A 22,468-nucleotide genomic window follows, 5' to 3' on the forward strand; every position below is an offset into this window, starting at 1 on the left:
ATGTGTGATGTAAGAAAATATGTTTACACATTGTTAATGTACTGATGATACTAAATTCATTGTAGAGCAGTATGTGTAGGGAAAAAGTCAATCCGCTTAACTATTACAATATATTTATTATTATTATCCCAGAATCAGTAATAATTTATACTAAAATGCTTTTTTGACTGTCAAGTATTATATATCGTGCCTAACCATGTCATCAATAATATCATGTACAAATATAAAGTACAAATGTAACAAAATATGAATTGAGTTGACAATAGTTTTTTTTTTCTTTATCTGAAATCTCAAATGCTGAATTTTGGTCAAGTGTTTACAATAAGGAAAAACCTTTGAGCATTCATTAGAAATAGACAAGTTTCACATGCTTGCTCTTATTGCTTTAGTAAGAGTTTACTACATGAGTATTGTTCAACACTGTCAATGACCATGTATTGTGCAAATCATTCAAAGGTCAAAAAGTTACATGTACTTGTTTATATAGAGTACACTTACAATCTTTAAAGTAATTGATGAGCCGTTATTTTGTATCATTACACACGGCCTGCCACTCCTCATTTTCCCCCAATTCATGCCTTTTTCTTTCCCCCTCAGTTAAGTTTTCTATACCTCGACTCTTTTATACCACTCATCTACCTTTCTTCTAGTTCTGTATAATATTAGAGAAACTCCGATGTTTTGATGAAATGGATGTTTAAGCACTTGTGTTCTTAAATGGCTTTTTAAAACCTGTTTTCCTAACAAGAATTTGTATTCTCAAACCAATGTTAAAGCTTGTAGATCATTGCTTGAATTTATTCCAATAACATTTTATTATTTTTGAGCAGACCAGTTACAAGTCTATTTATTATGAGCTGATTTGAGTTTTCTTGAACTGATAATGTAACATAGTAAGTTGTTTTAACTCAGAGCATCAAGTTGAAACAACAAATGACCATTAGTTTAATAAATTGAGTTGAAACATAGAGTATCTTTTAGTTGAGTTAACTCTAATTTTTAAGGCAGCAGGTGAACTTTCGTTTTTAAGTTTAACCAACTTGAAATGTTTTACAGTATATATATATATATATAGCTATTTTTCATTCTTTATAGTGTAGACATGTAGAACATATATGCGTTTGTGCATCAATGTCTGTAATGTGTGCTGTAGGTGTGAAACTTTTAGGAATCGGTATTGCAGGATCCGTGAATGAAACTGACCACAAACTCCATTAACTTAAGTGAATTATATGGCAATATTCAGCAATATGCTTTCATACAAATAACTTTATTTTTGAATGTTTCAATATGTGTTGACACAAATGACTTATTTTCATTTTCCATTGATCCAACATGGCACTGAGTTGTTAGAAAAGAAATGCGTATCAAGTCGTTATTGCTTGATAACGTCAGGAATCGGCTTTTTGAACCGGTTCAATAGTGAGCCGATCTGTCCGAAAAGAACCGGTTCAATGAGCCGATCTGTCCGAAAAGAACCGGTTCAATGAGCCGATCTGTCCGAAAAGAACCGGTTCAATGAGCCGATCTGTCCGAAAAGAACCGGTTCTCGGAAATGAATCGGACTTTGCATTATCTGATATTGGACAGCGTTGCCATTATAGCAATGCCAATGGCGAATATTATTCCTGTGATTGACAAATCAGAAACAAGTATGGAACAGTGTAATAATAATAATTAAAAAAAAATCTATCTATCTATAGAAAAAAAATATCTATGCCTATTCTATTCATGTTGACTGCTGCGCCGTTATCTAAAAATCTACTGCTTGCGTCTAACTTCTCATATTTACCTGTTTGATCGGTAGAGATCCATCTGTAATCTATTTCTTCCCTTCGACCCACGAAGGTGCAGACAGGACGCACACTGCAGCCGACGGTAGTCTACTCTACTGCACATAGAGGGCGTTTTCCCAGCATGAGAAACATTTGATCGGTATTGCAAACCCACATACTACATCACTGAACACAAATCAGAGAGGGAAGCAAGAGCTCAAGTACAGTGTGCGGAGCATCTGTAGTATATACTGTGAATCTTCCACATGCGTTTGGACTCTTACTGCACAGCCGGTGGATATTAAATCACTATCGGAGATTTGTTTCCCCTTAAAGTGGCTGTAGATATCTCATCGAACTTGATTTGACCAAAACACCTCCTGTTCTTGATGATACAGTGCTGTTTTTAAACACCGCGGCTGATAGGATATAGCGAGCGTTCAGCCGGTGGCCACGCCGGTCGACAGAGCACCTCCTCCCGGCCACAGGCAGCACGGAGCTGCCGCGGGCTCCGGTACCGGTGACATGATGATGATGATGTCTTGCTCCGGATCGGTGGTGCTGCCGGCCGGGGTGATAAACCCCTCGGTTCCGATTCGGAATATCAAGACGAAATTCGCAGTCCTCACCGGTCTCATTCAAGTCGGCGAGGTCAGCAATAGAGATATAGTGGAAACAGTGTTGAATCTGGTAAGTGGCACTTCTTGTGGCTGGGTTTCAAAACCTACTGAACTCACTGTTAGACAGCATTTTTGGGGCGCTTTGAATGATCCAGTGGATTCTAGATAGGCAGTTATTTTGGTTTTGATGAACACTGCATGAACCTCATGAATCAATGATGTTGTGATGTATCACAGGTTGTGAATATTAGGCTGCAGCTCTTATGTGCTCATTACATTCACTGACATATGGTAAAGTGTCTGTCATTAACAGCAACCAAACAGGTGTCTTTCTGTAGTTTATATGCAACCTGTGCTACAGTCATACACTGAACAATTAATAAACCTTCTTAGAAACAAGACAGTCTCACTAAACATGTTAGACTTTTTGTTAAAAACAATTTGGTAGTGGTGGAAAAAAACAAACAAACTTGATTTAAAAAAAAAGTTTGCTTCTGAAGTATGTTTTTAAGGATGTTAACCTATTTTTCTGGACAACTAGACAAACAACACGGTTATTTATGTGTTTACTTTTTTTCCAGGGTAGCTATTTGAAATTGACTAATCAAAATTATAAAGTTTAATGTGTAAAAAAAACAAGACATGTGACTAACTTTGTAAACAAAATATTTGTGGGGAAGATTTAAATGAATTTGTCTCACTTTATTCAAAATGACAATATTTAGAGGAGCATCCAGGCCTAAAAATGTCCTTCTTTCTCTCACTTCTTTATTAGTACATGCCAACACAGAATACAACTTTTTTTGTACTCCGTGTTAAAGTCATAATCAACATTATTTCCATTAAAAATTATATATGCTATTGCTATGTATGGAGCATCTGGGAAATAAATAGGCTTATATATTCATATATCACAACATACAATGTTAGTCTGAAAGCACTATGCAATTAAGTTTGTCCTTGTGTGTCAGTGCAAGTGTTTGGTGACATATTTATTGTGTTACACACTGACAATCTTTTGATTTGATTATGCTTAGTCTTTGTCTGTAAAAACAGGCAGACTCATTGCATGCTTGTTTAGCTAATGCACTTTAGTCTTACGTTATTAGTGTATTTGCTGAGTATGTGCTACAATATGCCTGAACCAGGGTGTTTGGTCAAACATTGCTTATTCTTTAACTCTGGTATTGCGAATGTTTTGTACTGTGATTCTTAATAACCTGAGTAATGAGATGTCAGACAAACAGCACTGACCTGCTGGAAAAGACTAATCGTATTATGATATTTATCCTCCTAGGTGGGATTTTTCAGTCAACTTGATTGATTTTACAAATGCAGATGCTCTTAGTTTGGTGTTCTGACCTGAGGAATATGAATGAAGAAACCAGAGGCTCATCCAGCATAGAAAAACTCAGGAACTTTAGTTACTGTTGTCTGTCTCACACAGTAGCAGCACACGGTGAGTCAAGGAGGCGATGCTGACAGCATTTAGACAACAGGTCTGTTCCTGAGCTCACATGTGCTGCTCTTTATGGCACGCCAGGGTGCATTTCTGATTTGACAGCCACCGTTTGCTAAGGCTTCTTCAGCCACCATGTACAACATGTATTTTCATCAATCAGTTAGCTGTTTTAGAGACATGGAGAGTACCTTTTTTGTGTTTTACCAAGTACTTGCATGTTGGGTTGTTGCAAGAACAAAATGTCAGAGGTCAATACCAAAATCAGTGACAATTTCATTATTTTTGAAACCACTGCAAAAACTAATATGTAGGCACTCGTGGTTTTATGTCTTATTATAAATACAAAATGGAATATACCAAAACATTTCTTAAACAGAATATGCATTTTGTGATGCAGACAGATCCTTTTGTCCACTAAATTAGGCACCCCCTGAAAGACATATAAACTCAGAAAAAAAAAGTCAGAATTATGAGATGTTTGCAAGATATGAACATGGATTTGCTAGAAATCGAATCGGAGCCGTGAGAACTTAACTTAAAATGGCAAGATGTAAACTTGGAATTTTGAGAAAATAGTCAGAATTGCTAGATGAAAACTTAAAATTGTGAGATTTTAACTCAGAATTGCTAGAAATAAAGTCAGAACTGTGTTGTAAACTCACAATTCTGAGAAGAAAAAGAATTGTGAGATGTTAACTCAAAATTGCAAGACAAACATGGAATTGCTATAAATCAAGTCCGACTTTTGTTAACTCACGATTCTGAGAAAATCGTCAGATTTGTAAGATGTTAACTCAGAATTGTGAGATATAAACCTGGAATTCTGAGAAAAATGTCAGAATTACAAGATGAAAACTCAAAATGTACGGATTTGAACTCAAAATAGCTGGAAATGAAGTCAGAATTGTGTGTTATACACTTGCTGTTTTGAGAAAAAAAAATCTGAATTGCGAGATTTTTATTCAAACTCACGATTCTAAGAAAAAAGTTAGAAATGCGAGATGTTAACGCAATATTGCAAGATATAAACATGGAATTGTTAGAATTATAGTCAGAATTGTGAGATAAAGAGTCGCAATAACATTTTTAATTTTGTTTTTACTTGGAAACAGGCTTCCATACATAGAACTGGCTGCATTTACACTGCTAGGTGTAATGATTTGATATTTTTGACTTTCTTTTGGACTGTTGCTTTACATTCAGATAAGACAAACCATCAATTTTTACATTAATACATCGCTAAGACAAAAGTTATGCTCCATTATGTGACCAAAGGTTAAGAGATATGAAACATTTTCTGCAACACACTGTAAGCCTTGCTACCAAGTCTTTTTTATTGTAGTGTCAATTTGATGCCAAAGTACTTTTGACTGTTAGATCAGCATAATGAAAAGCTGACTAATTGTGCTTTTCCACTGCGTGGTACGATTCGGCTCGGCACGGCTCAGTACGTCACGACACGGCACGGCTCGGCTCGGCTCGGCTCGGTTTGCGTTTCCACTGCAGCTTAGTACCGCTTTAGAGTTGGTGGGATTATTCACATGTCGTTATAGTTGCGCCGCCTCTACTGCCATGACTCCTGGAAAAACTTTTTCATTCCACGTCGCCCCATCAAGCTCTCGCTGGATCCACTCCTCTGCTGTCAATGAAAGGAACATCTGTACTTCCTCAACAGACAACGAAACAGCCATTTTTTGGTTGTTAAAAAAAGGTGCGTTCGTTCAAAACTTGCGTTTTGATCCTTCGCTGGCTGTGCTGATTTAAATCTAGCGGTTCTGTTGTGTCTCGTGTTGCAAGTTCAGTGATGCAGGTAGTGACAATTCTCTCCGGCCAATCAGTGATCAGCAGAGTTTACACGTCACATTTTGGTAACAGTACTGTTCGCTTGGAACCTCAACCGAGGTGGTACTGAAAAAAGTACCAGGTACCAGGTACTATACCCAGTGGAAAACGCCCCAAAAGTGAACCATACCGTGCCGTACCATGCAGTGGAAAAGTGCCATAAATGTCTTGGTCCTTGGTTCTATCCAAGTTCATGATACATTCAGCCACTTTCTCATCGTGTTAGAAATGTCACCTGAGCAATCCAGGGACACAGCTCTCCGATGTGGCAAACTGCCTTAACCCCTACATATCTGAACCTTGATATTTGCAGCCTCATTGTTCCCGCTCCAGAGATTAATTACGGGCCTTTCTGTCACAGCGGGGAGAGACGACATCAGACCGGACAGACAAGACATGTTGCAGCCCTCAGCATGTCAGGGCAAAGACATCGTCCTGTTACTCTGAGGGACTTTCAATAATCTCGATACAACCCTGACTTCTCTTAACTGTGAAGTGAGAAGAACAGCACACGAGGCAAATCTCACCTTTCTTGATTTAAAAGAGAGGTGAATTCACAACTCAAAATGTGACCGTCAAAGCGAGAAGTTTTAGAGAAGTACACAAGTCAAATTTTGTACCATGTTTCACAGTTACAATCATCCTATCATTGTGTTAACACTGGTGTTCTTGTCAGTGTCTCAGAGACACGGTATATGAGAAGAACAGCAGTGTGGTTGCTTTAATGTCTCGATTAAGAATTGATCGCTGGAGTCTCTAGTGTGCAATGACTCGGAGATGTGTAATGGAATTGATCCCGCTAGATTTACTTTGGTTGTTTTGACCGAGGCAACAAACTCACTCGACTTTATCGTATCGTTAAATCTGATCCAAAAGAATCAAACGGTGGGAAGTTACACCTTGTTTGTCACATTGTACTATCAGCACACTTTAAATCTTGTGTACCGATTTTTAGAGAGACTCTGACAAAGTAACTCTGTCACTCCGGAAGTGCGATGTGTCACGGAGATCCCTGTGTTGGACAGGATGATGTGTTCGAGCAGGAACAGGAATAGGGCCATCAGTCTGCCAGGTAAGACAGGAAGAACTGTCAAGCCGGACTCGATCTATCAGAACTAGGCACCCCATGTGAAATTCAAACCCAATGTAAATACCGAGCCCCTTTTTTTCTCTGTCCAAGGATGCTGCTATTTGTTACACTTGAGCGGTTTGAGTTCAAACTCAGACTTGTGGGTGGTGAAACAGTGACTAGTAGGAAACAGAGAAGATTAACAATTAAGAAGGTCTGTCAAGGATTTGAACAAACTGCAAAAGAGACTCTTTTCAAAGCTGGATCTAAAAATGCTTTTTGTATAATTCTGCGAACCTAGCAAGTAGGATTCTATATTTTACTAAGGACTTTTAATTAAATAGAAACCAGTTTTAAAAAAAAATGTCTAGAATTTTTTTTTCATCTATCTGATCTTCTCCTTTGAGTGTAGTTTTCAAAGTATGGTTGAGCCCATAGAACCGCTTGCGGGAAAGTTATGAAAGTTTCGGCACAGTGCCACCTAGTTGTCAGGAGATATAAGCAAAAATAAAAAATTTTCATAACTTCTGAATGGTTTGGCCAAAAATCACAAACGATTTAGATTCAGTGCAACATGCCGAGTCGAACCATACCCAATTTTCCCATGTCAGCCACTTTGGGCGTCGGCCATTTTGGATTTTGTCGTAAAATGCTATATTTTATGAACGCATTGGCGTATCGCTGTGAAACCTGGTATGTGTCTTCGGCACCACTCCCTGATGGTACTCAAAAGGTTTTGGGGTCAAAAGTTACAATGAAATTTCCAAAAATGCTAATAACATTTGAATCAATTGAGCTATTGTAATGAAACTGGTCTCAATATATTCTTTGGGTAAAGCCGAGAACATAGATACTAATTTTGCCATAGTCAGCCAAACTTCTTGTCGCCATTTTTATTTTTGTTGAAAACCTACTTTTTTGAACTCCTCCTAGACCGTTGGTCCGATTTTCACCAAATTTGACTCAAATCATCTTCAGACCATGCTGCCAAAAATTTCTGGATTTTGTGTCGATATACGAAATGGTTATTGTTTAACGCATCAACGAATTTGCTGGAATGATGCCAAACTGCGTCTGAGGCTGTATCTCTGCAAAGTTTTGACATATTGACACCAAACTTTTTATGTGCCATTGTCACATCACACTGACTATGCCACATCAATTTGGTCACAGCGCCACCTATTGGTCAAAAGTGATAAACCATTCATTAACCACTAATAATGCAATTTACAAAAATGCTAATAACTTTTGATTAAATTAGCCTATTGTAATGAAACTGGTCTGAAAATATTCATTGGATGTTACCGAGAACAAACTTTTTCTCCACCATTTTGATTTATGTTGAAAAAACCTACTTTTTCAAACTCCTCCTTGACCGTTGTTCCGATTTTCCCCAAAATCGAGTCGGATCATCTTCAGATTGTGTTGACAGAAAGTTATGGATTTCGTGTTGATAGACAAAACTGTTTTTGTATAGCACCGCAACAAAGTTTAGGCATGATGCCAGACTACGTCTGAGGCTGTATCTCTGCAAAGCTTTGACATATTGACTCCAAACTTTGTGTGTGCCATTGTCACCTCACACAGAACACTCCACATCGATTTGACTACAGTGCCACCTATTGGTCAAACGTGATAAGCCATTAAGTCATATTATTAGTGGCTGTATTTATTATTTTTTTCAGCCATTTTGGCTAAACTCATCCTAAAATGGCTTCAAATACTCATTGCTGCAGTTGGCCTGATGCTTGCTTTTTCAGTGCTTGGCCCCTTAAAGGTCCCATATTGTCAAAACTGAAATTTCCTGGCTTTTTTCATGATAACTGAGGTTTAGGGGCTATTTAACTACCATATAAGTTTCAAAACAGTCAGTCCACAGTAAAATGCACACAGCCTGAATAAAGTAGCTGTGATTTTTCACAAACCATTGTGACTTCCGTAAAAAGTTGACATCAGAACTACACATTCACCGCCTTCAGTCACCACCCCGAGCACCGCCCACCGTCCCACTCTCCTTTTGCCAAACCCCCAGACAACATTGCGTCCATGCTATTGCTGAGCAACAACAACACGGAAACATGACGAAAAGGTTAACTTTAACCACAAAACCAGATCGGCCGACCTGTAACGTTACACTCTCACTCAAAGGATGGACGATCTGACAGGATTGTTACTATGAGGTGGATCACATCTAACGTGTATAGTAAAGACAAACTCGCCGTGTCTATCTAGTCATGATGAAGATATACATTTCAATTTCAACAGGAAACTATTTTTACAGCTACATTATTGTTCCAGCCACATTTAATACATTGTTATTTAACAATGTATATACAACTACAAATGATTACATATAAATCGTCAGTTTGTTGTTTTACACACATGCACACAGACATTATTTCATACACGACATAATTGTGAGATGCAAGAAACATAGACATGTGGCAAGAAATCTGTAGATGCGGCCATAACAACAAAAGACAATACTTTATTGAACCTTTTCTGATAAGAAGTGTGCGCCGCAAACGCGAGCATTTTTGATGATCGTTTCTGTCCAGTCTGCTCGTTTTATCGCGTTTAACCACAGCTGTCGTCGGTTTTTTGTCTGGCAGTGACAGCAGATATGCAATCAAATTTCTAATTTGAGGCTGTATTACATCGATTCTGTCACCCAACATCACAACAAGATGATATTTTAAGCTCTTTATGTAGCCGAATCTGCGCTGGTTTGAATGGGCGGCCTCCAGTTTCCCCTTTGTTTTGCTGCCTCCAGCTAGCGCTGTGACGTCGGCTGACCCTGAGGCCTGGTTGGCCTGGCCGTGCGTCACTCAGAAAACAACAGGCCAATCAGAAGAGAGGCTCATGAATATTAATTAGACAGGCCAAAATCGACCTGTTCTCAGCAGAGCTCCTGAGAGAGGAGCTGTAAAAAATATATTGAGATGGTTTTTGGTACTTATACCGCAAATATATATCCTTAAGGACATCAAGACTTAAAATAAAACTCCAGAAAGGTGCAAAAACTCCAGCTATATTTATTGTTATTATTTGTTAAAATATTTCTAATTAACTTTATTTTTATTTCAGTTTTATTTTTAGTAATTTTAGTATTTCAATTCAATTTCAGTTAGTTACCAAAGCAACATTTCTAATTTTCGTTTGTTTTTTTTGTGTGTTTTTTAGTTAGTTTTAGTTAACAATAACAACTCTAGTTGATATGTTGTTGATACAGTGATCTGAAAAAATTTACAAAAATGAAAGTTCTGTCATGATTCAGTCACGCTCATGTCGTTCCAAAAGCTAATTTTGTCTATGGATTGAAAGTCAAACAGCAGTGTTGACTTTCATTGTTTGGACAAAACACAAAGACATTCTCCATTCTGTTTATATTGATAATTGCGCCGTGCTTATGCATAGATGGTACTGTACTGACTATCCAATGTACAAACAGCAAATGGTTGATGAAAAATAGGACCATTGGGTTCGTAAATGCATTGTGTCCAGTGTAACCTTTGTTTTTTGTAAGGAAAGTATCCCTTGGGAAACAGTCGTACAATAAATGGAGCAGAAAGACAAATGAGTACAGAGCATTGTCTACTTCCAGAAGGTCTTGTTAGTCTCTTAGAGTTGGATGCTGTATTCAGTTTCTTTGATGTGTAGATTATATATATATATTATTTATGTTTGCTTTATTTTGAATCGGTGCTTCCTGTGTATTCATAAAAAGCATTATAAACAATTTCTCCTAGAATACCTCAGAAACTTTTGCATTGCTACTAAATTTAAATACAATATTTTATCGGTGAAGGCTCACGGATGGAAACGAATGGTTTTTGTATCTTGAAGCATCTAGATTACATTATCCTACCCCCCGACTTTATACTAGTCTACTCACTCCAGGCTGAAGATTTGTTGGGCGGAAGAGATAGATGCTGAACAGCTGAACTGTGGTTAGTGGCCTCTCTTTGATTCCATAGTACATGGTCTTGCCTTAAAAGGTTATTTGGAGAACATGCTCAGAAACACTGTGAAGTGAAAGCTCATGAAATCTTCAAATGAACTTGAGATTTGGCCAATTGAATCGCTCTGAAGTTTTCATAGTGAAAGTGAACAGGGAACATTTGATTTATTAGAGATAAAGGGTATATGGTTCAACCAAAAATATAAATTGTCATTATTTACTCATGTCATTCCAAACTCACATGCTGTTATTTTTTATCTTTGAAACACAAAAGCGGTCTTCACACAGCATTATTTCATTCAGCAACAATTTATAGTGACCACAGAGCTGAAATCGAAGTCATTTTTCACTTTCAAATCATTCATTTGAGAATGAATCATTCAACTCAGAATGCAGCTCTCAAATATAAAATGCCTCATATGGCACAGATTTGATGTGGTGACAAGAACCCATGACCTCCAATTTGAGTCTTTTCCTCCCGCAAAGTTGTTGTATGGCTTCAGATGATTTGAAATATACCACATACGTACAGTGGGGCAAAAAAGTATTTAGTCAGCCACCAATTGTGCAAGTTCTCCCACTTAAAAAGATGTGAGAGGCCTGTAATTTTCATCATAGGTATACCTCAACTATGAGAGACAAAATGAGAAAAAAAAATCCAGAAAATCACATTGTAGGATTTTTAAAGAATTAATTGGTAAATTCCTCAGTAAAATAAGTATTTGGTCACCTACAAACAAGCAAGATTTCTGGCTCTCACAGACCTGTAACTTCTTCTTTAAGAGGCTCCTCTGTCCTCCACTCGTTACCTGTATTAATGGCATCTGTTTGAACTCGTTATCAGTATAAAAGACACCTGTCCACAACCTCAAACAGTCACACTCCAAACTCCACCAAGGCCAAGACCAAAGAGCTGTCAAAGGACACCAGAAAAAAAAATTGTAGACCTGCACCAGGCTGGAAAGACTGAATCTGCAATAGGTAAGCAGCTTGGTGCGAAGAAATCAACTGTGGGAGCATGACTACTTTAATGTTGCTTCACTCAAAAATTTTAATTCTGTCATTTTTACTCGCGCAACAATTTCGTTCCAAACCTGTATGATTCTGTGGAACGCAAAAGAAGATATTTTGAAGAATGCCAGTAACCAAACAATTTTGGTGACCAGTGACTTCTTTGTTTGGGCAAAACAGCACAGACATTTCTCAGAATATCTTCTGTCATGTTCCACAGAAATATGAAAGTCATACAGGTTTGGAGGGGCATGAGGGTGAGCAAATGATGACAGAATTTAGATTTTTGGACTATGCCTTTACATGATTGTGGAGCCAAATTTTTTTCTTAATAATGAGCAATAAAGATCTTGGAAGTATATATTACTGCTTCTAATTCCCTTCAACACTCTGATTCCTATACAAAGCTTTTCAGAGGCCCAATCGACAACAAATATCCGTCATTTCCGCAGAAGCTAACACGGGAACCTTCAGCTTTAGAGACAGATCTACCATGTTCTCAATCATGTTCTACAAGACTGAGTCTTGACAATGTGCCTTATCTGGGCTAATTAAGAACAAGTCTGTCATTAATCTCCCTCTGCTGCGAAGTCTGAAATGAAAGCTGTTATACAGATAAAGTGGAAATGTTTCACCCCGTAGGTAGCTTTTATTGCTTGAAAATGGTTAAATTAGGTTAATGTGAACAGAAAGCTTTTTTTGGTGTAATTGTGCTGTCTTTAACAATCACTGCTGCTTTATATCCATCAGGATTTACTTTAGTCAAGAGTCGTATGTTAGCGGAATACAAATAAATGGCATAAAATTAATGCAGACTGGGTAGATGAACTACAGAATTTTTTTCATTTGTCATCTAGCAGACTTTCAATCTTTGAATGTACATTGATGAATATGGATTGGATCTACTGGTTTGCTGCACGTCTGCCGTATTTCAGTACATGAAAAAAATTCATGTTTAATTCAATGTGTTATTTGCCATTTCTCTGTAATTTTGTAAAATAGTAGTTTACTGTAGTGTAAACCATTAATCATAAGTATTGCACTTTGTGTAACTCACAGTGTTTGTGATATGCACACAAATAATATCTTCAATTTTGCAGCTAAAGGTGTGGACACATTAGTAAAATCTCAGTAAAATTTTGCTGCCAAAAAGGACCCTTGTCAAATGTAGCATTGTATGAAGCACAAGTCACGCAGAGGTCACTTTCAAACCAAACAGCTTTCTATTGGTCAACATGGCAAATTTGTGTGCATAAATCTTTCGCCCTCACATGAAATTCCAGATTGTTTGGATTCCTATTGAAATGACTGAAATTATGCCCAGCAACACTAAATGTAATCTTTTTTTGGAAATTATAAATAAAACAAAGGATTACATGTTTCACAAAAAATTCTTTTTATTCAGTGTTTTACTTGTCATTTCTTTATAATTATTTGTGAAATTTACTAGCAATTTTTGAGTGAAAATTGTTTCCCCCCCCCCCTCTCATTATACTATTGCTTAAACCACTAACCATAAGTATTAAACTTTACTGCATAACTCACACCGTTTGTGTTATGCACACAAATAATATCTTACATTTTGGAGCTAAAGGTGTGGTCACATTAGTGAAATCTTTCAAACTAAGCAGCTTTTTGTTGGTCAGTGCGGCAAATCTGTGTATGAAAATATTTTGCCCATGATAATTCGCCGAATAGTAAATATGACCACATCTTGATACTTTATAACCAGACTTGCAATTTTCACAGTGTAACAATTTTTTTTAAATTATTGGAGTAGAAGAAAAAAATACTATTTCAATACTTCAGAATTTGACATTTAATTCGATGCATTACTTGATGTTTCTTTGTAATTATTTGTGAAATTTACTAGCAATTTCTTAGTGAAAATTGTTTATACACCAATTTTTTTTAGAGAAAAAAACTGGGAAATCCAATTGAAGGAGTGACATGGGCCATATTTAGGCACCAGAATGCCACTGAGACCTAGGGTTTATATATATATATATATATATATGGGCGAGAAAGCAACCAAGAAGTGCCCTAGCAACTGCCTAACACCTTAGCAACTGCGTAGCAATTCCCTTTAAATTATTTCCCTTTCACAGACTTATTTCTGCCATTGTGACTTTGTGCCTCACTTGGGGCAGATATTTCTCTCTGTTTTGCTATCTAATATAAAGTTCTGTTGGTGTTTGATATTGCTACCTGCAGTACTGAGAGCCACCAGATTCTGATAAAGTGTTGACCTGCATTTTCTCTGACTCTTCTCTCTGTCCCAGATGATATATAGGTTTTAAAACCTGAATTCATAAGCAGGCTGTGTGGAATTGGCCAGAGCAGCTAATTTTTTAGAGGTCAGACATGCTTACTGCCAGAACTCTGGTAATGAGGTTCTAGGTTTGTTCCTGTCGCCCCACTGCGCTGTGCATTTGCATGGATTAGCAGCTCCCTGGCTGTTGATAAAGACTGAATACCTGGGGTTGGCATGAAAACCTCCGTCAAAACATTCACCAGGCATTCATAAGATTTAAAGAGCTGTTTATCTGACTGTGCTAATGGCGTATGAATGCACATTTATTTGCTTTTCAGTATTCAACTTAATGTCACAGTTAATGATTTCATTTTTGTTTTCAGTTTTTAGTTGTTAATTACATTAGCATAATGTTAGACGATATTGAAGCTGAAGTGTATAATTTTTTTACTTTCTCTAGTGTCAGTTTAACATTCAGAGGCCATAAGTAAGCCATTTAGATTGATTTCACTGACACACGCTCTCTCTCTCTCTCTCTCTCTCTCACACACACACACACACACACACACACACACACACACACACACACTCACAAAACAGTTTGTATATCCTGATATCCTGGACACCTATATATTGATTTCTCTCACACACGCTCTCTCTCTCTCTCTCTCTCTCTCACACACACACACACACACACACACACACACACACACACACACACACACACACACACACTCACAAAACAGTTTGTATATCCTGACCAGTCTGACACAGCAACACAGACTCAACCAATGATGTGAGTCTGGGGGTGGAACTATCGGTCTTTCTGACCAGTGACGGTGTTCAGTGTTCAGAAGACCTATTTGAAAATTTTTGCAATTCCATATTTTATACACGTACACTGCTCAATTAAAAAAAAAAAAGAGTTTTTAAAGAAATGAATACTTGGGTCCAGCAAGGACAAATTAAATTGATTAAAAGTGACAGTAAAGACATTTAAAATGTTTTAGAATTATATATATTTAAAAAAAATAAAAAATATTATTTATAATAAATTTATTTAAAAATAATAATTATTTAAAATACATGCTCTTTTGAACTTCAGTTCATCAAATAAGTTAGAAAAAGTGAGTCACCGTTTCCACAAAAATATTAAGCAGCACAGCTGTTTTTAACATTGTTAATAATAATAATAATAATAATAATAAATGTTTTTTAAGCACCAAATCAGTATATTAGAATGATTTCTGAAGGATCATGTGACACTGAAGACCAGAGTAATGATGCTGAAAATTCAGCTTTACCGTCACAGGAATAAATTACATCTTAAAATATATACAAATAGAAACTTATTTTATATTGTAATAATATTTCACATAGTATTTTTGATTAAATAAATGCAGCCTTGGTGAGCGTAAGAGAAAAATATGAATTATTCCATGTGTGGGGAATCATTTTATCCTTAAACAGAAAAGAGCACAGACTAATCATTAATCACTGATTTTCCCTGACAAAGGGAATGTTCTGTTCATTCCATTAACTATTAGCAATATCCCAGGAGCTAAAGCGTTAACATTTACCTGAACTAGTCATGTGCTGTCTTCCATCAACATTATTAATAGGTTAATTTAAAACCAAACTTTTGGTAAGATGCAAAGTAACGAGCTCACCTTTTAAACTCTTCTCCGAAGCTATATTCCAAACAATTCCAGGCATGAACGAGTGCAGATAGCAGACCATGCAAATGTGACCTTATGGGCAGTCGATACACAAGACTACAGAAGCAGTCAAGGCAATAATGGCTATCTAGGGGTTTGGAAGTGAAACAGCTGTTCGGGCGAAATTCAATGTTTAATGTGAGAGTATGCAAAGTGAGCCCTGTTAACGTCAGGCACAAAGTGTAACTGTGTCCAAAGCATTAGTCACAGTCCTCTGGCATTGTGTGTAGAGTTCTGGAATGATACACACAGGACTGTTGCTTCAGCAAATACATATTTTCCTTTAGAAAACGGAAAAATGACACCGCTAATCCGAAAATTCTCTTTTTGATGGCAACATATACATGAAGCTTATCATGAGTAAGCCAGATTCAAACCTCATCTGTTACACCCTTGAGTAACAATGCGTTGCTATCCTGACTGGTTGGGTTTATTTTTTAAGAGACATTGTAGCAGCATCTGCTCTGTTTTTAACATTGCACACAACATGTTCGGAGTAATGCATTACTGAAGTCTGTGTGACTCATAATGAAAGTAAATGGCTGTAATAGTGATTCATGATGTAACTGCAGTGCATTTAAAATAAAAATGATAATAGATGGGGGAAGGGAAGGGTATTTCAGAAATGGACAAGTTGGAAAGTTGCAAATCCTTGGATTGAAATTACTAGGACGATTAGTAATTATTGTTGACATCTATAATTGTTCCCCATATTCAATGATTTCACTCTCCAGTGAATGTGGCGTTTCATAATTCTTTTTTCTTTTCAGCCATGACATCAGTAGATAAATTTGGGTGGAAATAATACAAATTGTAGACATTCAGATTCAGTGAGCACCTCATACAGTATGACACTAAATAATTCTGAATAATCATGAAGGGTTTGAAACAAACTGGTTCATATAGTGCACAAGTCCGACATCACGTGCGTTCAAGTCAATTTGGTAGGATCACGATGCCGATTTACTTTTGTTAAATAAAAAATGCAGCAAGGTTTTTAACTAATATGAAATTATAAATAAATACTGTGCATCCGGTGTGTTTTTGCTTTTTTATGTTTTATTCACTTTAAGGTGCTGTAAATTGAATCGTTTATATATTAATTGTACAATACTATTGTATATTATACATGCAGCCAGTTTTATTGTAAATGAAGGAAAAAAAAAGAAAAGAAATTTACCCTAAACTACAGTTAATATGTACATTTTCTCACAGAAGCTCAGGGCTCAAAGAAAATCCAGTTTACAATTCGTAATTATGACATTATTGTGGTGTTCAGTTTGTAAATACGATCTTTTTGATGTAATTTGAACACACCATTAAGGTGCCGTCATATTTACTGTTGCTTAATGAAATTTCACATCTGAAATCTATCTATCTACTAGGGCTGGACAATAATTCAATATCAATATGTATCGCGATATAATTTTTTTCAATAACGGTGATATGATTTTTAAATACATTTCCGATATTTCGTTATACATTACCAGTTTCCCATACATTGATTTATTTGTGGCGTTTGACTTCGTTGAATAAACATGAGCACTGCACGTTTCAAAATCATAACACGGCGCGGGTGTTTTATATGAATGTATCTCTGAAGGGAATTGACTGTCTTCAGAATAGTTTCGATGGCATTTTTATCTGATCTGATAAAGTAGCGTTTATGAGCGGAGCTGCTTTGATTACAGCCATTACTGGAGAAACCGCTAGTTTTATCACTCTAAAAGCCTCATGCTGGCAGAGAATGAGTTTTCATTTTAAATAAGCCCGTCTCCAGCAACATTTCCCGTTTTTGTTGTTGTTCAATTTTTTTGTTTTCTGCAGCGACTCGGAGCAGTTTTCATACCCTTTTTTCTGGCTGAAGCACATTTGTTTCAATCTATAAGAATAATCAGCCTACACTACCAAAAGAAACGGCAGCTGTGGTTGCCGGAATTTTAGCGTAAAAAATACGGTAGCAACGTTTTAGGTTTTAACTTTATATCAGTTAATGAAATTACGGTATTTAACTGTAAATTTGTTAATATACCAACCTTATTGAAGTACTGAAATCTGTTTTGTACCTTTGTAATACACTGATAACCACCAAATGCAGGTGGTAATGAGAAAGTCACATTATTACCCAAAGCCCATCACAAGCAGCTTTTAAATAATAACATATATAGAAATTGCACAGTGTCATTCACACAAACACCAAACACCATCATGGTAACACACATGAAACTGAAATAATGCAATAAACATTAATTTAACAATATTAGGTGTAACACAACCCTAATGTACAAAACTGATAAGAAGAAACATAGTTATTTTAACAAAAAAACATCAAATTTGAAATGTAACGCAGGGAATTCTGGGAATGTCAATTTACGGTTATTCGCTGTAAATTATACAGACTTTTTCCACTTCCAAAAACGGTATACCACCGTAAAATTAATGTCCAATACAGTTTTTCACCGTATATAGTAGGGGAATTTACCGTTAACCATTTAACAGGTTTTTACTGTAGCATTTTTACAGTCTTTTACCGTTAAATTCATGGTCATTTTTTACAGTGTATCTATCTAATTTGTATTATTTTAAGTGGTGGAATGTCCTTCATAAATCTCAGGTTGTCATTAAACTAAATTCCAATACTGAGAAGATATTTATGGTGTGGGACTGAAGATTAAAGTGAAGTTAATGCTCCGTGTCTTCCGCTTTCCTCCCCACCGACTGCATCTCTGATCTCACAGAACAGCAGGCACTGAGCAGCAGAGAGAGAGCAGCTCACGTAAAGCCACAGACCTCTGGGAGGACCCCAGGCATGTGTGCACCTATCTCTCGTGCGTGCCTCGTCCGTGCCCTCCGCAAGAAGGAGGATTTAGTGTTGATGAAAAGCTGACATTTTTGGAACAATCTGGGATCATTGCGTTGCATCAGCCCTCTGTTTCTCCTCAGCCGGGTTGACAGATAGGGCCGTTGCGGAAGGGACAAATAGTCTCATATCAGCTGCAGGCACTGGAATCTGTTTATTACCAAAAACGTGTCTTATTTTTTGCTCCAGATGGCTTGAAGGGAAGATTTCACTCCCCGTGTTTTGAGCGCACGGCTTTTGTACTTCACAGGAAGCATTTAAAATTCATGTTGCCCCAGTTTTGCCTTTTGCTGGCGAACAGCACATCAGAAATGAGGCACAGTGTCTCCAATCATTGAAATAAAGCCGATAGTTTTATTTACTGTGCAGTTCACAGGATAAAACACATAATGTTTGTGAGGGGTTTCCTCCTGTGGGCTCATAGATTCCTCTTGACAGACCTAAGGCCTGTTTCACAATGCAGCCACATGCAGAAGAATTTCTTTTAATATTATGAAGTAAATTACGAAAATCTGTCATAAATCCTCATAAAACAGAACCCAAACCATAAAGTGTATCTATAAACTACTTAATAATCAGTGAGATTTACTGTTTGTGTTTGTATCACTGTGTATAGGACTTGATAAATGTCTAACCGTGTCTATTGCTTTGTGTTGCTTCATTAAAGCCTGCATTGCACAATACTGCGTTGATAAAATAGATTTATAATGTATTTTCAGTGTGTTTTTTTGCTTAAATAGGTGTTGAAAATATACCGGCCTGCATGCTTCTCAACGCTGAAATGGGTGCTGAAATAATGGGTGTTTCATGACCTCTGGTCACTTTTATGTCCAAAGGGTTGATTTTTTTTAATTAAAACTAACAGATTTCATATATCATAATTGTCACACTTTTTAATATATACATATCAGATATATATTGTCTGTATATATAAATATATACAAGTTTTGCAATCAAGCTGTAAATTTGTGGAGCAAATGTGAGATTGTTAGTAGCCAAATTTGTCAAACTAGTAAGAGAGTAAAAATATGCTTAGAGTGTTTATTTTCCAAAATTGCCTACAGTTGAAGAAACACCCAAAATATTCTTTGCTTTTGTGTGCATTATTAAGCAGGCCTATGTCACATTTCAAATGCAGGGTGCATTTTAATATCTGAGCACAGCAAGATGCAGACCTTACTGCCATATTGCCTCAATTTTAAAGTTCCAAAGTCATATTTCTGCTCCTTTTTTGGGAGAGACTTTTAAGAAGTTTGCAAACTCTTGAGTCACAGGATTCACACTATCTTTGAATATAGACACTTTGGATAGTCCTAATAAATATATCATGGTGCCATACCCTTATTCTCTTTTTCCTCTCTCTCATACGTCTCTCTCTTATGTTCTGTGACTCTGGGAGAGGGAGTGATGGTGCATTACCTTCCTGTCTGCTTTAGCAAAAGGGCTGTCTGAATTCCTCAGCGCCTCAGTGGACAAAGGCTAATACAAAAAGGAACATCATTTGGATGCCACCTGCATGACGAGCGATGGTAGACTGCTCAGAAGACACACACATGCCCACACTGACTATGCTATATTTGATGTGTACTTGGCTATATTTATGTGGTTTTGATATATATAATTTTTAGATCAGTATTAGTTTTTAGTCATTTCCAGTTATTTTAGTGCTTCAGCTACAGTATAACTTAAATATATTAGTTAAAAAAAACTTGACTTGACAAATAACTGAAATATTTTATTTCAGCTTTTTTCGAACATCAAAAATGTTTTTAATAGTTTTAGTTTTAGTTTACAATAATGCTCTGGTGTTGCTGATGGTTACTATGTGGATGCTCACTCTGAACTGGTCATTCCTTCAGTAATAGCCTATTAGATTTTTTGACTTTTTTTCGGTGGAAATCATAGCACACCTCTCCTCAACAAGCTGCATGGTTTAAGGTATCATTCATTTCTGGCAAAAATAATAGTTTTGGCTAGTTTCTTGTCTGAGCAAGTGCAACTAATGAGTATGTTTCTCCTACTAAAGCATATTGTCATATATTGCTTGTGTCACTAAAAGCAGAGGTGTTTCCAGGTTACTCTTTCCTAGATTAGCCTAACAGGAAGACATATTACGTCTTAGTTCATCAATAATGTCACATCAGATTGGAATTGGCTGGTTGGAATTTACACATGTGTTTTTCTGACCATAATCTAGATCAAAAGTCTTCAGTACTAAAGCATATTGTCATATATTGCTTGTGTCACTAAAAGCAGAGGTGTTTCCAGGTTACTCTTTCCTAGATTAGCCTAACAGGAAGACATATTACGTCTTAGTTCATCAATAATGTCACATCAGATTGGAATTGGCTGGTTGGAATTTACACATGTGTTTTTCTGACCATAATCTAGATCAAAAGTCTTCAGTTCTGTTCTAAAACCTACTGAGCTGCGTAAATATGCTAATATATTCTAAAGTCTAAAGTAGCATAATAACTAAAATGGAACCTCATAAGTGACTCTTTGGGAAGCTCTTTGTTCCATTTGGCTGCGGCTGGCAGTGATGACATCACGTTTGTGATATTACATTTCATCATTTTCACAACTTTAACAGTTCCTTAAGGTCATTCATGCCGTCACAGGCATTTTGACGTTATCTTTGGGATGTTTGTTTACGGCGATGCAGGAGTAGGTGTAGGAGTCTCATTCTCAGGACATCACACGTTACTAAAGCTGGGAATGAATGGACTGTTTCTCCATCCGGGCATGAGTCCATCAAGCCAGCAGTCCCCGGGAAGCTGTGCAGATGGCCTTCGCCATGGAGACCCACATGTTATTTTACCAGAAATCTACAGTCTTGTGCGTTTCAGGAGATGTCCACATACAGCACTTGATGTCAGTGTCTATGTGTTCATGGCAAATGGGCCTCATTACATTTGAGTGCACATACTGTAGATTACATGCTTTCAATCTGACAGTTGCACTTGTGCTGCAGCACATACAGTAGGTGTTGGAGAGTGTGTTCAGAGGGCCATATGCAATGCAACCTTGTATGATTATTAAACTAACTTAATTTTTAATTTTTCAATTTGTTTTATAATATCTATCTATCTATCTATCTATCTATCTATCTATCTATCTATCTATCTATCATAGATAGATAGATATACATATTATAGGTAGATACAGTGTCTTTAAGTGTCTTGGAGACGTTGCCACAGTTCTTCTGGATTTAGTCTATCTCAGTTTGTTCTGTTTCTTCATGTAATCTCAGACAGACTGGATGATGCTGAGATCAGATCTCTGTGTGGAGAACTGGCTGTTGCCAGACTCCTTGTGCATACAAAAATCTCACTGGATCATTACAATTAATGGCAAAATGAATGTTTGGAAATGTAAACTGACATTTCCTACTGACACACTACAGCAAAGGATAGAAATAACTGGCTTAAAGGGGTCATATGATGCGATTTCAAGTTTTCCTTTCTCTTTGGAGTGTTACAAGCTGATTGTGAATAGATAAGATCCCTGAAGTTGCAAAGACTAAAGTCTCAAAACCAAAGAGATATTTTTTATCAAAGTTAAGACTCTGCCACGCCCCCCTAAAACGGCTTGTTCTAACACGCCCCCACATATCTACCTCACTATGTGGAAATATTTGCATAATGCCGCCCAAATGTTCACGCAAAGAAAGAAGGCGTGGTTTCAGTAACTGCAGTTAGTGTTGAAGCAGCATGTCAGGGAGACGCTGTGTGTTTCTAGGCGAAAGCAAAAGCACTTTATTTGGCCTTCTGAAAGTAGATGCATTTAGGAATCTTTAAGATGACTTACAACAGCAGTGCATTTTATGGACGACCGTTTCGTGAACCTAGGAGAGGAGGTAATTCTGACTTTGCTATGACAATCTGGCGCTTCTG

General features: G+C 36.9%; 1 protein-coding gene across 1 annotated transcript in view; it reads left to right on the plus strand.

The window, feature by feature from the left end:
• Positions 1–22,468, plus strand: part of LOC107582280 (neurobeachin-like) — a 288,543-nt gene continuing 266,075 nt past the window's right edge. The window contains exons 1-2 of the mRNA XM_016268046.1: positions 1–9; positions 2,202–2,465. Coding sequence (XP_016123532.1) covers positions 1–9; positions 2,202–2,465 — 273 coding nt within the window. The remainder of the gene's footprint in view (positions 10–2,201; positions 2,466–22,468) is intronic.

The sequence above is a fragment of the Sinocyclocheilus grahami genome, unplaced genomic scaffold, assembly GCF_001515645.1.
Source record: "Sinocyclocheilus grahami isolate Dianchi unplaced genomic scaffold, SAMN03320097.WGS_v1.1 scaffold42.1, whole genome shotgun sequence".
In the NCBI taxonomy this organism is placed as follows: domain Eukaryota; kingdom Metazoa; phylum Chordata; class Actinopteri; order Cypriniformes; family Cyprinidae; genus Sinocyclocheilus; species Sinocyclocheilus grahami.